Raw genomic sequence first — 14,671 nt, 5'->3', positions numbered from 1 at the left:
TTATGATCGGAAATATCCCCATTTAATATGAAATAGCTTGAGACTCGCCTCCGCTGCCTTTCCCAGCATTGAGCAACTCCCTAACAAAGGCCTGCAACCTGCAAAGAATTAGGAATGGGCGTAACTTCACTCGCCAGAGAAACCCCACCGAAGGGCTTTTGAGAGCGAGTGCGGGTAGGTGTCACAGGGCAGCCGAGCAGTGGGCACATAGGGTTTAGGGCAGGAAGCAATGAGCATCCATCAGGTGGCCTAACTGTGTGCATGGTTCCCCCCAGGTATCGACCAGGGCCAGATGACGTACGACGGGCAGCACTGGCACGCCACCGAGACCTGCTTCTGCTGTGCGCAGTGCAAGAAGTCCCTTCTGGGCCGGCCCTTCCTGCCCAAGCAGGGGCAGATCTTCTGCTCGCGGGCCTGCAGCGTGGGCGATGACCCCAACGGCTCCGACTCCTCCGACTCAGCCTTCCAGAGCGCGCGGGCCAAGGAGTCCCGCCGCAGTGCCAAGATCGGCAAGAACAAGGGCAAGGCGGAGGAGGCGGCGCTGAGCCAGCTGCAGGTCACCTCCAACCGCCTCTCCACCGACGTGGACCCGCTCTCGCTGCAGATGGACCTGCTGAGCCTGGCCAGCCAGACGCCGAGCCTCAACCGGGAGCACGTATGGAGGAGCCGGGATGAGCTCTACCACTACGGGAGCAAGATGGAGCAGGGGCAGGCCCAGAGTCCTCTCCAGCTTCTCAGTCAATGCAATATCAGGACTTCCTATAACCCCAGCCAGGTCCCAGGCTCGCAGCCAGATCTATGGGCTAAGCATTTCAGCAACCCGAAAAGGAGCTCCTCGCTGGCCATGAAGGGGCACGGAGGCAGCTTCATCCAGGACTGCAGAGAGGACTACTACTCGGGGAGGCTTCGATCCCAGGAGAGCTACAGCGACATGTCCAACCAGAGCTTCCCCGAGACCCGGGGAAGCCTCAAAGTTCCCAAGTACGAAGAGGAAGAGGAAGGCGGGATGCCCACGCCACAGTGCCGTACCCGGCACCCCATCAACACCCTGAAGTTCCCAGAGGACCTGACGCCCACTGAGCAAACTCCCCGAGGCTCCATGGAGTCCCTGGCTCTTTCTAATGCCACAGGTATGTCATTGCTTCCCTCTGCCGTGTGACATGGCCCTGGTGCTCAGCAAGGCTCCATGTACGGGGTCACTGTGGCAGGAGTCTTGCAGCATTTCCTCCTTTTGAAACAGATTCCAGATCCACAAAGCACACAGTCACCCTGGCCTGGGACACAAGAGCTGGGCTCGTTATAACGTGTTATAACTAATGCAGAGGGCAGTAGGGTGCTTCTAGCTCTCTCCTTCCTGCCACCAGATGTGCTGGCACTAGGGCAGGATGGGTACCAAGGGATATGGCTGGGGGCCACCGGCTGCCTGCCTGCTCCCTCGTGTGCCTGGCAGCCCTGTCTCACTCGATCTGCCCATTTAGCAAATGCAGTACTTTGTAAATGGTTGGCCTTTCTACATAGCTTGAAACAAATGTTTTCAAGCTCTTTAATCCTCTCCTTTGTGCATAAGGGAGAAAAAATCAAGGCCAACTGCTAAAGCAGAGACAGATTCCAGCATTCAGCACTTTGAGGACTGTTGTCAGCTGCCGTTGTGGGCTAGAAATATTTTTAAATGCTTTGAAACAATCACATTTAACCCCTTTTACACAATGCGCAGCTATGGAACTTGTGGCTAGTTAGGGCAAATTCCTTCCCTTTCTTGCGTTTTGTCCCAACTGTATCCGAGTGTGTCATCTCACTGCAGATGCATTTGGGTTTTGCTGCAGCCTCACACAAGCACACACAGAAGCAAGATGTGAAATGCAGAGGGAGCTGGGAGCCGCTCCACAAAGCAAAGCCCCGCATTTCAAAAACCACTCCTGTTCCTCCTCTTGTGCAAACCCCAGTACAAATACTCTTGAGCAACACCGAGTTCCTATGAGCAATATCTTAATATTGAAGTGACTGTTTCCATCTTTGGAACTGAAGTGTAACGAGGTTTCTGGGATACAGGTCAAGAGACAAAAAACGTGGCAAATCTTTCATATTAGAGTGAAAACTCATTATGGATTTCATTTTAGAAACCCCTTTAGAAATGCTGGGAGGGAGATCTCCCAGCGGCATCTTCCCTCGTGTGTCTCCTTGCAGACAGTGCCTGCACAATGATTTGCTTCTTTGCTGCTTTTCGGGGAAGTAGCTCAGCATGATGAGGCTTGTAACGCGTGTAAGCAGTACCTCTGAAGAGGGAGGTGATAACATTTTTATTAATGTGTAAGATCTAATAATCTCCTTTGCTCTGGGACCTGGCTGAGCTTTGCAGGGGCACTGGGCTGATGACAGGCAGCTCCCAGCGCTGTGCTGCTGGCAGAGAGCGCCGGGAACAAAGGCAGAATTATCCCATTTCATTGGTAATGTTTGGAGGACAAACTCAGTGACCTGGCCAAGGTCTGTGATTTTGAACCCAGTTGCAAAGCTGAAATTTGGTGACAGGGCACAGTCACTGCCTTTCTTTATCCCCTCAAAGCAAGTTCCATGGCACGTATCATGCAAATACAAACCAGGCTGCTGCACTGCTTGCTTTTCCCCATGCACGTCCTGTAAATCATGCTAAAAAAGAACGCGGGGTCTGCCAGTATCTCAAGTTTGCAGACCCCTGCAGAGCACACCCCAGCTGCTCCAGTGCTCCCCTGCTGCCCCAGGTTCCTTTGAGTTACCAACTTTGCATGGTTGCTTCACCTTGCAGCTGAAATAATGAGTACTGAGTCCATCTGATACTTTACAGCATCACTGAAAACATTCTTTTTTTTATGGAGAGCTGAAGGGCAAACAGTTCCTGACCTGCAGAGCATGTATTAAAAGTGGAGTGGTTCCTCCCTGGCAGCAGATTTTGCTGTAATGTTTCTGTTACATCTTAACTAATAATTAGCTGAGATGTCAGTAAGAGCAGGCAGCAACACGGGCGTGCTTCCTATCCTGTGGATAGAAGAGTTAACTCGAGTCCTAGGAGCCTCTTGTAGCCAGGCTCTGATTGTTGCATTGCCCTCTAAAAAGGTTTTGCAAGCACTGTGTGTGCCTAGCAGCTGAATCAGACACCAAGAGCTGCTCTCTGATGGTTCCAAGCCATTTCCACAAAATCCCAGCTGGTCAAATAGCCCAGTTAAGGAGGTACCTGCAGGCTAAATGTTTCTCTGTGGTGACAGCCTCTTTGTGCAGCCTGCAGAGAGCGTGAGTGCTTGAAGGCGAAGCTGCCCTGAGCGGTGGCAGTGTCATCTGCAAAAGGAGACAGAGATTGGAAGTATTGAGAAAATGCGTTTGTGTGAGGGTAACAGATGAGCTTCGTTTCCTCCTCTCATCTGTCACAGGCGTAAATCCAGGACAAAATATGTTAACTGGTGCTGATGCAGAGTGCAATGTGACTGCGCATGTATGGCACACGTCTCTGTTATCTCCTCTGTTACAAGATGCCCAGAGGCTCCAAACAGTTTGTTTTTCTAGGACTAAACAGCAACTGTGATCTGGCCAGAAAGCAGAGAGAGAAAATGTATGACTGTGAGAAAATGAATGAGTGCTTGTCCCTGCGACACTGCGCTGTGTCACCACATGGCACAGCCCCTGCTCCCCTGTGTAGAAGAGGCTGAAAGCTAGGACTAAAAGAGGAAAAAAGCTGTTTCTCAGGGCTGAGATGTGATTTCCAAGAAAGCATACAGTGGCTCAGCAGCTCCTGACCTCATCCCAAACACTGGTGGGGATGGACTTCAGGAGGAGCAGGGTTCAGGGGCTGATCCTATCCCTGTGCCCCACTGCAAGGGGATGTCCAGAGCTCCCCGTGCTTCATTCTGTGCTTTGTTTTTCTCCCTGCTCAGCTCGAGAGGATGTGCCCAGCATGTGAAGATGGGTCAGTGCTGAAGTATTGTATAAGTGCCAGGGACATTTCTTCTCTGGCATTTTGTCATTGAATGTCATGAGTTTTGGCATGCTTCTGTACAGCTTCACCTCTTCTGCTCTGCACTTGGACCTGCAGGGACACATGGAGTAAAGAGCAGAGAAAGAAGAGAGAAGGCAGCCATAGCACATCAGGCCCTCTGCATCCCTGTCCCCACGTGCTGGCCAGCTGAATCACAGAATCATTTGACCTGAAAGGGACCTTTAAAGGCCATCTGGTCCAACCCCTCTGCACAGGGACACCTGCAGCTCCATCAGGTGCTCAGAGCCCATCCAGCCTGACCTTGGCTGTCTCTAGGTGTTGGACATCCACGACCTCTCTGTGCTACCTGTGCCAACATCACACTACCCTTATCCTGATCAGCTTTTTCTTTATATCTGATGTAAATCTCCTCTCTTTGAGTTTGGAGCCATTTCCCTCTTGTCCTATCACAACAGTCTGTCCCTTTTGTGTCTTGTATGTGGGACCTGGTGGTGCCCTTTGGCTTCACTGTTGCTTTCCCAGCAGTTACCCTTCAGAATAGGGTGATGGTTGTCTGTGGGGTCTTGTCTGTGCAAAAGAAGCAGCTGCAAGCGTGCTCACTGTGACTCTTCCGACAAAAACGTCACCCTGGGAATGTTGTGGGAGATCCTTGCTGGGAACAGAGGAATGATGTGCTGGTTTCACAAGTGACGTGGAGAAGGCTGGCTGGAGATGGCCACCTAAGGTCTTCTGTTAGTGAGTCAGACAGAGGGGGCTGGACAGGATTCCCTAACTTGCAGGGCACCTGGCCTTCTCCTCGCAGCCTGTTTACTTTCTGTGCCTTTCAGTTTTATAATGGCTCTGCTTTATTTCTGCACACCCCAAGGTCAGTCAGGAGTGAAGTGAGGCTGAGTTATAAACAAATCCACGGGAAGGCTGTTTGTCCTTAAGTTCCTTTTTAGTTCTTGGGGTTGAACTGAAAATAAATCATGTTTCAGGGGCGGGGAGGACGTGCCTGCCCTGTGCTGTGGGAGAGACTGAGCTCTGACACGGGGGAATGGGAGATGGCACATGGTTCCATCCTGCATGGCTGCGTCCCTGCTGGGCACCTCTGTGGGGTGCCAAGGAGTGATTGCCTGCACTCTGGTGAATGTGAAGGGGAGAAGAGTGAGGCAGTACAGCCCTGTTTGTTTACACTGTGATAAGTTCTGCATTCCCCTGTTGGGGTGAGGCAGACAATGCTGTCCCTGCAGTGGGACGTGGGCTGCAGCGATGCCTTGCCAGTGTTAGCCAAGCTTCACAGGGAGTTTAACAGAATGGGGACTGAGAGCTGCTTCCCCTCCCGGGTGCCTCATTTGCAGCCTCACACCAAGCCTACGTGCTCACTGCAGCCCCTCTGCTGTCATTTGCTCAGTGTTTTAATAATCCATAATTAATGCAACCTGCAGCCCTGGTTTAGCAAAGCACACATAGTGCAGTCAGGGAAATTGAAGTGCGCTGAAGAGCTTTGTTGTGGCAGGGTTTTAGAGATGATGCATGCAGGGAATATCAGCTCTTTGGACTTTGTGCTGTTGGTTTGCTTCTTCTGTGTTATTTTCCTTGGAACCCTTATATAGGATTGACACAGCTTTTGCTGTCGGGTGGGGAAGGGCTTTCAGAGGGGCTCATCCTGCTTATTCCTAACCAGAAGCCTGCTTCGTGCTCTCAGTGCTGCAGCCAGCTCCAGCTTCATGTCGAATGCCCACAGATGAGGTGCAGCTTTCACTTGTGTTCATCCAAAGCGCACTTGTTTCCATGGCTTCAGTGCCCACAGCAGCAAGTGGAAGCCAAATAACCACCGTGCCTCATGCAGAGCTGCAGCTTTGGGGTGTAGTGGGTGGCAAGGAGAAGCTCAATAACATTTAGGATTTTTGCATCCAAAGCCCCATGAAGTGCATTTATTGCATGTACCAATAGGACTCCAAGCATGACTCTGCAGAAGGAGAGCACGGTGGGTGGCTTGTGTCACCCCAAGATTTGTGCCCTCGCAAAGGGGCAGTGATTTGCAGCCCCGGGCTGTAGCAAGGCTCCTGCATAGCCCTGTGCAACAGATTCTCACGTTTCCTATTAGAAGATACCAAGTGCATGGCAGAGTCTCCCCTTCGCTCTCCCTTTTTGCCAGGTTAGGGCTCAGTCGGGTTATTAGCTGTGTTCCCAGATGAAACACATCATTAGGAGAGAGCAGCAGCGGCTGTAAATAAGTGCAGGTAACTCGAGGAGCTTGGGCCTTGCTACAGGCTCAGTGGCCATAGGAGGGGAGGGGCAATGCAGGACCACAGCAGTTACTCCAGGGCTCTGAGAAGCAGCGGCAGCCGTCCTTGATGAGCAGCTCTATTTCCCTGCAGTATCTCATTTTGCAGCCTTCTAACGACTTTTATTGCTGAAATTCTCCTTGCAGTTCAGCAAACCTGGAGAATAATGCATTCCCCTCCTCTCTGCATGCATTTTTCTGCATGTTGAAGCTGTTACATCCCCTTCAGCCTTCTCTAGTCTAAACAACCCCTGCTCTTTCAAACTTTATTCCTAGGTCACGCTTTCTAGATGACATTTTTATACAAACTGTTACTGTTGTCCCTGAGCTCCCTGCACCCAGGCTGGAAGGCTCCTGCTGTGCATTGCTGAGGCTTTGGCTCGCAGGTGAGGGGCAGGATTCTGTAATCTCCAACTTGCTGCTCTGTGGCGTTCCCGTTCTGCATGGCAGGGCTGTGCTCCCTCCAAAGCCAGCTCAGCATTCAGCCTTGCTGCAGTCAATGCTTTCCTAGCAATGTAGATTTTATACAGCGTGTGCTTAATTATATCCATACCATCCAGATCAACAGCGAAAAAATCCCCTGGACCTAATAATCACTGATTAAACCTTGTGCTGGATGTGACTTGTGCATGTATCCTAAGGCGCTTATTCGAAATTGTTTTCCTGTGTGCAGACCATCAAAGAGGGAAAGGAAAAGCCTCTGTGCCTGCAAGGGACTGGAGCACCGTGTGCTCTGCATCTCAGCCTGAGCATCATCGAGTCCTTTCCTGCGTGCAGGGTTCCCACTGATGCTCTGCTCTCCCTGTGCCTCGGTAGCCTGTCCCCGCATGCTCCCAGCTATTCTCACTGTGTGCAGCCCTGCAGGAGCTGAGAACACAGGTGCTGTGTCAGACGTGGGGAGGCCCTTTCAAGCTGCCAAAACGTATCCTGGAAAGCACTGTATCGTTATTTCTCATTACAGAGCTTTGCTGTGTCTTTAACAAAGAGTTGCATAGATGTCACCATGAGTTCGTTTTCTTTGGCCTCAGCTATTGTCTGACACAGCCGATTGAGGCAGGGTTCAGCTGGCGGCAGCCGTGATTCATGCTTGGATCAGCACTGCCCATGCAAGAGGCTTCTGCTCACACTGTGAGGGTGCTCACACAGAGGGGACTTGGGTGAAGCGCACAATGTGATCCCAGTGTAACCGGGACCAAAGCAGCAGCAGCTCCAGTGCTGTAAGCCAGATGTTCCGCGAGGCAGCAGCGGGGATTGGGAAGCATTGTGTGGGGCTGCTTCCAAACGGAGGAGGTGGGGAGGGTTGCTGCAGAAGCCAGCAGGGTTGGGCTAACCTACCTGAGAGGCACTGACCTGGTGTGAAGTGCATCTTTCTTGAACAAAGCACGGCTTTGCTTTTCTAAGCTCTGCCTCTCCCTGTTCCCGCGGTATTCAGGGATTGCCTTCATTTAGTTGGGTTGGGAACTTTTGGAAAACCTTGCTCATTTTTGCAGTATCTTAGAATCATAGAATGGCTTGGGTTAGAAGGGATCTTAAAAACCATCCAGTTTCAACCCCATGCTGTAGGCTGGTTGCCCCCCACCAGTTCAGGCTGTCCAGGACCCATCCAGCCTGGCCTTGAACACTTCCAGGGATGGAGCACTCACAGCTACTTTGGGCAGCCTGATCTTGCTGCCAAGTCCCAAAGATGCACTGAAGTGAATTGTGAGCAGGGCTAGTGACAGCAGCCCTTGTTCTCACTCATTTTTGGCTTGCAATGGCTAATGCCGAAGGAGCTGAGCTCTCGATGAAATGCAAGCAGCTTTTGTTAAGGAAAAAAAAAAAAAAAAAGAAAGTTTATTCTTGAATTGAGGGTTGGGTTGTTGGGTTTTCTAATTAATTTACAAAGTCATAAATTCTTGGTGATTGCATAAGGGGTGTGCGTCATGCTGAAAATCCTGCTGATGGTGCACAGCACTCCCAGTTCAGTCTGCACGGGGAGATTGTGACGGGGAGCAAAGTGCCAAAGCAAACACTCTGCATTTGATTTGGGATGAATTGAATTTCCTTTGAAACAGCTTGCAAAATATGTTGTCCTGAGCTTGTAAATGTAAGCAGTCAGTTGTCAAGCCAACATGGAGATAGTCAGAAAATGGTCAGAAAATACAGAATCATAGAGTGGCTCAGGTTGGAAGGGACCTTAAAGGTCATCCAGTTCCAACCCCCTGCTGTGGGCTGTTCGCCTCCTGCCGGATCAGGCTGCTCAGAGCCCCATGCAGCCTGGCCTTGCACCCTTCCAAGTGTGGGATATAAAACTCCCAGAAGAAAGGCCAGGGCTATGGAACCATGGGGCATGCTGAATTTCTTGACCATATGATACTGCCAGGCAGAAGCCCCGCTTCTCTGTAGTGGGATCAAGGCTTCTTGGACTGCGGGAAGCCTCTTGTACATGGCCAAGGCTGCACTTGCCATCCTACCATGAGTGTCACCTGGGAACCAGACAGTGCAGCTCAGTGACATGCCTGAATTGGTTGATGGTCCTGTTTTTGGCTGCTCCTGACACTGCTCAGTCCTTCAAAACATGTCTTTGTTGAGCAAGAAGTGGGTGCTGGATCATGGCACCCTACTTACCTCAGCGTGCAGGAGGCCTCGGGTTACCTCTGACGCATGGGTTTGTTGCTGGCATCAGTAGTTATTCCTATCAAGCCACAGACAGCATAGACATATGGAGAAGGAAGTCGTGAAAAGCAACTCACAGTCCTTGGAGTCCAACTCAAAACACCTTAAGTTGGTGTGATTTCCCCAGAGGAGGATCTGTCTCCTCTTAAAAAATAGTCTTGAAGGGCTCTTCAGGACAGCATCTCAAGAACTGAGTTTCTTTTAAAATAGAAGGCTGCAGGTACAGACCAAAGACAGCCTTTTCCCTGCACCACCCGCGATAAGAAATTCTCCTGAACTCTCTTTTTTCCCTCCTTTTCCCCTTCCCTATAAAGGCCTCTCTGCAGACGGCGGAGCCAAGCGCCAGGAACACCTCTCCCGCTTCTCCATGCCCGACCTGAGCAAAGACTCAGGCATGAACGTCTCAGAGAAGCTGAGCACCATGGGGACTCTCAACTCCTCCGTGCAGTTCCGCAGCGCCGAATCCGTCCGCAGCCTGCTCTCGGTGCAGCAGTACCAAGACCTGGAGCCCAACCTGCACGACCTGGCCAGCCCCATGGGCTACCGCGAGCGGCCGGCGCATGGCCGCCTGCACCAGAGCTTCGACTACGGCAGCGGGACGCCCGGGGCCAAGCTGGCGGCGCAGGATGGCACCAGGCATGCCCCCATGAGCGAGCGCACGCGCCGGCGAACTCCACTGCGGGACGATGAGCGGCACTACCGCCCGCACCGGCCGCGGCGCTCCCGGCGCTCCCGCTCGGATAACGCCCTGCACTTGGCTAGTGAGCAGTGCTGCCGACTGAAGGAGAGGCCCTCGCTGCGAGCCAGAGAGGATTACGATCAGTTCATGCACCAGAGGAGCTGCAGAGAGAGCCTGGAGCAGGGTCCCCGCAGGGATGCCTACGGCCACTGTCCCAGGACGGTGTCAGACCTCGCCCTGCAGAACCACTTGGGCGAGCGGTGGGGGCCCTACTTTGCCGAGTACGACTGGTGCTCGACGTGCTCCTCCTCTTCCGAGTCTGACAACGAGGGCTATTTCCTCGGGGAGCCGATCCCCCAACCCGCCCGCCTGCGGTACGTGACCAGCGAGGAGCTGCTGCACAAGTACGGCTCCTACAGCATGCCCAAGTCTTCCACCTTGGGCGGCAGGGGACAGTTGCACAGCCGGAAAAGACAGAAGAGCAAAAACTGTATCATATCCTAATGGCATCCTTGCCAGGCACCTTTGGAGAATGTAGATTAACTCACAAACTTGCACTGTTCTAGATCATTAAGCGCTTTTATTGTAAGAAAAGGACCCGAAGAGGAAGGGTTTGTAAGAAGGTTGTAGACTGGCTTCTATAAATAGTTATAATCCTGGGCACGGTGAATATATTTTGCACATCTTACCTTGGAAACACAAAAAAAAGAAGTTCACTTTAGCCTGTAATATTTACCAAGTAGTTTCTCTTCTTTCTCCCAGATGCTGCCACCCTGTTGAGTTCTCTTTGCCCGTACGTTCTGTCACCACTCTTTGCTATCACCATCTGGTCACTGGTAGCTTTTGCTTCTCACCACATCGTCGTATTCCATGAGCCATTTTGGTACGTCTTTGTCTCTCTCAGTGTAGGAGCCTAAGTTATTTCCATGATTGTTGTAAATGCGATGTAAATGAGAGTTTGGAGAAAATATTTTTGTATTTTGTAATATCAGAGGAATTTCTATATCTTAGGAGTCACTGGGAAAAAGCATCCACATCCATAGCTGTTTTCCGCCAGAGCTGAACAGAATACTTTGGGCCCTCCCTTTTCATTTCATCATCAAATTTCTGAAGTGTATCAGTGAAAGTTTAAGTTGCTTTATTTTTTTAAACTCTTTTTTTTTTTTTTTTTTGCTGTTTGTTTTATTCCTGGTAAGTAAAGAAAACATTTTCTGACTCATTACATCTTGAAGAGCCCAAGGCAGCACTTTGAAGCCTGCTCACACCTGTGGTTTTCAGGTTCACTATCAGTCAAATACAGGAATCCTGACAGCTGCAAAAGTGACTTTTTTTGTCAAATAGGAAAGAACAGAACTACCAAATGTCCGCAAAGTTGTCAATGACCAAAGCTGGAGAAGGAATTTTACACCTCTGTAGAGAATGCTGAAGTTACTAAACGTCGAACTATTCTTTGGAGTAAATAAAAGTGTAAATGGTGCAATTGTGTGATGTCAGCATGACGTTGTTTTGAATATAGACTTGTCTTATGGTGCTCTAGTTTCCTGGGTTATGTTAACTGCTGTTCATTACCAAGTGGAAGTCTCAGCATTGCCTACTGCCTAACACTTCAGAGACCGACTGCAAACTGCTCCCTGCTGCCCGAAGCCGTTCCGTGTCCCGGCGGCAGGGCTCAGCCGTGTTGTGTTCTGGTGGACGTGAGTTGTTCTCTGTACGCTTTCAACCATCGAGGCAGCGAAGCGCGGCGCGGGCGACGGATGCTGTGTGGGCACTGCGCTTCGCAGCAGCAGCCCTGGTATCCCCACTGCCTCCAATGGGGCCTTACCTCCCCCCCACCGCGGGAGCAGCACTGGTGGGGGAGGTGGGGTTGCCCACCCGCAGCAGCAGATGCAGAAAAATTGTGAAGATGAGTGTCTCCGTGCCACAAAATATTGCTAGGAATTTTTTTTCTGTTGTTTGTAAAGGACAATGTGATAATTATTATTCCTTGAAAAAGAAAAAGAAAAAAAAAGATAACACTTAAGTATATTTAAAAAAAAAATGTTTTTTTTTTTTTTTTCCAGTTGGAATAAATGGAAGTATTCATCCAAAGGGAAGAGTCTTGGGTGTATGTTTTTACTCTGAAGGCATGTTGGTTAATCGTGGAGCAATTAACAAAGGCCTTATTTTCACTTGGCCCTTCCTACAGTTACAGCATAAGGCGCCTGGGTCCCATCCCCAGCTCCATCTCTCAAAGCAGGGGGCTTCTGCCCCGTTGGTTTCCCTGTGCTAAACAAGCCAGGTCTTCACCTGGTGCGAATGAATCAGCACACCCAGCTGCCATCCACTGCGCTGTTCTGCATTGTGCCAGGCAAGGCTTCAACCTGTAATTTATAAATAACAGCCTTCTCCTTAGAAAGATCACAGATCCTCACTTGTTTTCCCAAACAGGCCTGGTGAGGAGGGTAGGGCATTGCTTTCAGTGACAAGTGTGACGCTAACAACAGGTTATTATATAATTGGCTTTTAATATGTACAATTTAATTCTCTGTCACTGATTAACCGCACGATGAGTGTTGCCTATCAGCCCTAAGTGCCTCGTACAGCTGAGCTGCCTGAGGACTGATGTCTGTTTGTACAGCAAGCTCTGCATTGCTCAGCAAATGGCAAAGAGCTAATCCTTGGGTATAACCAACCAGCCATGGCCTCTCTGAGAATTAACTCAAGCAGGGTAATTCTGCCTGTTGCCCAATGAGCATTCAAGACTTATTGACCATCAGGATTGCTGTGCTTCTTCCTGTGCAATTCCTTAACAAACGGATGGGCTCATTGAGCAGTGGCTCCTCAGCACCACAAGCAGGGCTGTGTCTTTCAAACCACCGTGTTTGCAGCACTGAAATCAGAGCAGACAGGCAGCAAATTAACAAGTATCTCATTGTGTTCCCCTCTTTGCCAGCACAGCACAAAGGTCTCACATCACGTTGTCAAAGAAAGAAAACACCAAGTTGGTACGAAATTCCAGTAGTAAAAATGTAAACCAGGTTTCCAAACCTTTTTCATTTTTCATATGGGCTCCAGCAGTCCCACGGGGGAAAAATTGGTGTTTTTTTCTGGGGGGGTTATTCAGAATATGATTAACCATTTCTGACAACCCACTGAGCCTGAGGGCTGGAGCTACGAGCCCGTAAAATCCTGCTCCCACACCATCTGGCCCCGCTGGGTTGCTTCCCATGGTGCACCCACTGCCTGCATGCAGGTTGCCAGCACCTGGGAGCAGCCTTCACACACGCTCTGCTGCCTTCTCCTGCTCCAGAATTTGGAACCCGTGGCTCCAGCTGCAGGTGGGGATGAGCACCAGGTGGTGGGGAGCCGGGATGATGCTGGTGGAGGGGCTTTGCCAAGAGAGCCCTTGACAGCTGTGGAATGTGAGTGATCCTGGCACCACGTCAACTTTGCTATTAAAAACAGCATTAGAAGTTTGTTTAGGTCCATTGCTAACTTTTTTTTTCTTCTTTTTTTTCTGTAAAAGATATTTTTTGTTCTTTCTTCACAATGTAATGACCACTCCCCTCAGAGGGCCTGGGGGCTCAGTACGGCCATCGCCACAGTCAAATATGCCCTATGCAGGCAGCACATTGGCCCAAAAGCCACCAAACTTTGCAGAGAAGCATCCAGCACAACGAGCCTTATTTTTTCAGGAAGTCAAAAGCCACGCAGGCTTGAAGCCATGCAGATAAATTACAACCAGATGAGCAGAGGCTCTGCAGAGAGACATAGCAATGGGAAGGACAGGGTCAGGAGCTCTGTAGCACACAGCTCAGCCCGTATTTGCAAACAGCACACGCAGCTCTGGCCAGGCGAGGTGCCACCCTGCAGCCACCTTCTGCTCTCCTTAGCCAAACCCAGCCAGACAGGAGCCATCATGCTGCACTTTGGCACTGGGAATTGCCACCTGAGCTGACAAACTTTGCTCCTTCACGATGAAAAAAAGAAGCAAGGCCCCCATTCTTTGCATTTACATAAAATCATGCTATTTATGAAATCTAGGCTGCCCTCATTCCCCTGCAGATTACCACCTATTAGCTTGCCATCCTCCGCGGCCAGGGGAGCTTATTAGCTAAGAGCAACTTCAGACGACTTCATTTGAAAGCTCAAGTGCCCTGCCTTTGTGTGTGCGTGTGTCCCATTTTCTCACACCTCCTGACATGACAGTGAAGAGCAACACATTTCCAACCCAGATCCTAGACACAACCTAAAACAACACAATTTAACCCAGATTTAGGAATTCAGGCCCCATTCAAGTACAAGGGGAACTGGCGGTCAGGGATGCTGTGGGCCATGAACATGTCACAAGAGAGCTGGGGCTATTTCCAAAAGCATCTGCAAGCCATCACACTGCAATATCAGCGTGCTCACAGCCAGTACCTGATAATCCTGATAATAACATTTTTTTCCCTCAAGAACCGGATGGAATATTTCAGTTCTGCACAGTGGGTGCCCCATTAACCAGGCTGGGCTTTGAGGCCAAAGGGCTCTCCGTATCTCCATCCACGCTTTTGCTTTAGAGAGCCCCACGAGCACCTGCCCACGTGCACCCTACAAAAGGCCTTCCCATTTCCCACCGTTCTATTTTACAATATTAAGAAAATATCTTTCCTTAGCCGCCACATCCAGGCTTGGTCTCCATCTGGGAGCACGGGAGCTCAGAGCCACGCAGTGCACCTCCACCCCAGTGCTCCGGGACCTCTTATCTGCAGCCCCACCTTTGTGCTGCTGTGCTTCTGATTAACAACGCAGAGAATTACTGGTGCCCCTGTGCTAAGCAAGGCCGCAGCCGTTTGCTAAAGCATTCTCAGGAGAGTTTTCCCGTTGTAAAAGCAAATATTTATATCTGCTGCTCTCTTCGAGGCTCTGGATACGATCAACTCTTAAAGTGAGATTTAGCTGAAAGAACTGATTTATTAAAATGGATAAACAAAGTGCTGTGAAGCAAGTTAATTCGGTCTAAATAAAGCATTAAACTCTGAAGAGCGCACATCACATCACAGTATATACATACACACACACATACACACGCACACAGCTATAAACACGTCTCTATACACACACATAATTCATACAATCAAACCCA

The 14,671-nt window shown here is 50.3% G+C and overlaps 1 protein-coding gene across 1 annotated transcript in view; it reads left to right on the top strand.

The window, feature by feature from the left end:
* PRICKLE2 (prickle planar cell polarity protein 2) overlaps positions 1-10,068 on the top strand; it is a gene marked incomplete at both ends in the record, with an annotated part of 87,098 nt that extends 77,030 nt beyond the window's left edge. Inside the window, 2 exons of the mRNA XM_079540542.1 lie at positions 276-1,130; positions 9,200-10,068. Of these exons, the coding sequence (XP_079396668.1) occupies positions 276-1,130; positions 9,200-10,068 (1,724 nt within the window). The remainder of the gene's footprint in view (positions 1-275; positions 1,131-9,199) is intronic.
* Between the last annotated feature and the right edge of the window lie 4,603 nt (positions 10,069-14,671).

The sequence above is a fragment of the Tetrao urogallus genome, assembly GCF_951394365.1.
Source record: "Tetrao urogallus genome assembly, chromosome: 10".
NCBI classification, from domain to species: Eukaryota; Metazoa; Chordata; class Aves; order Galliformes; family Phasianidae; genus Tetrao; species Tetrao urogallus.
The sequence above is the reverse complement of the archived record's forward strand: the minus strand, read 5'-3'. Positions and strand labels throughout refer to the sequence as shown.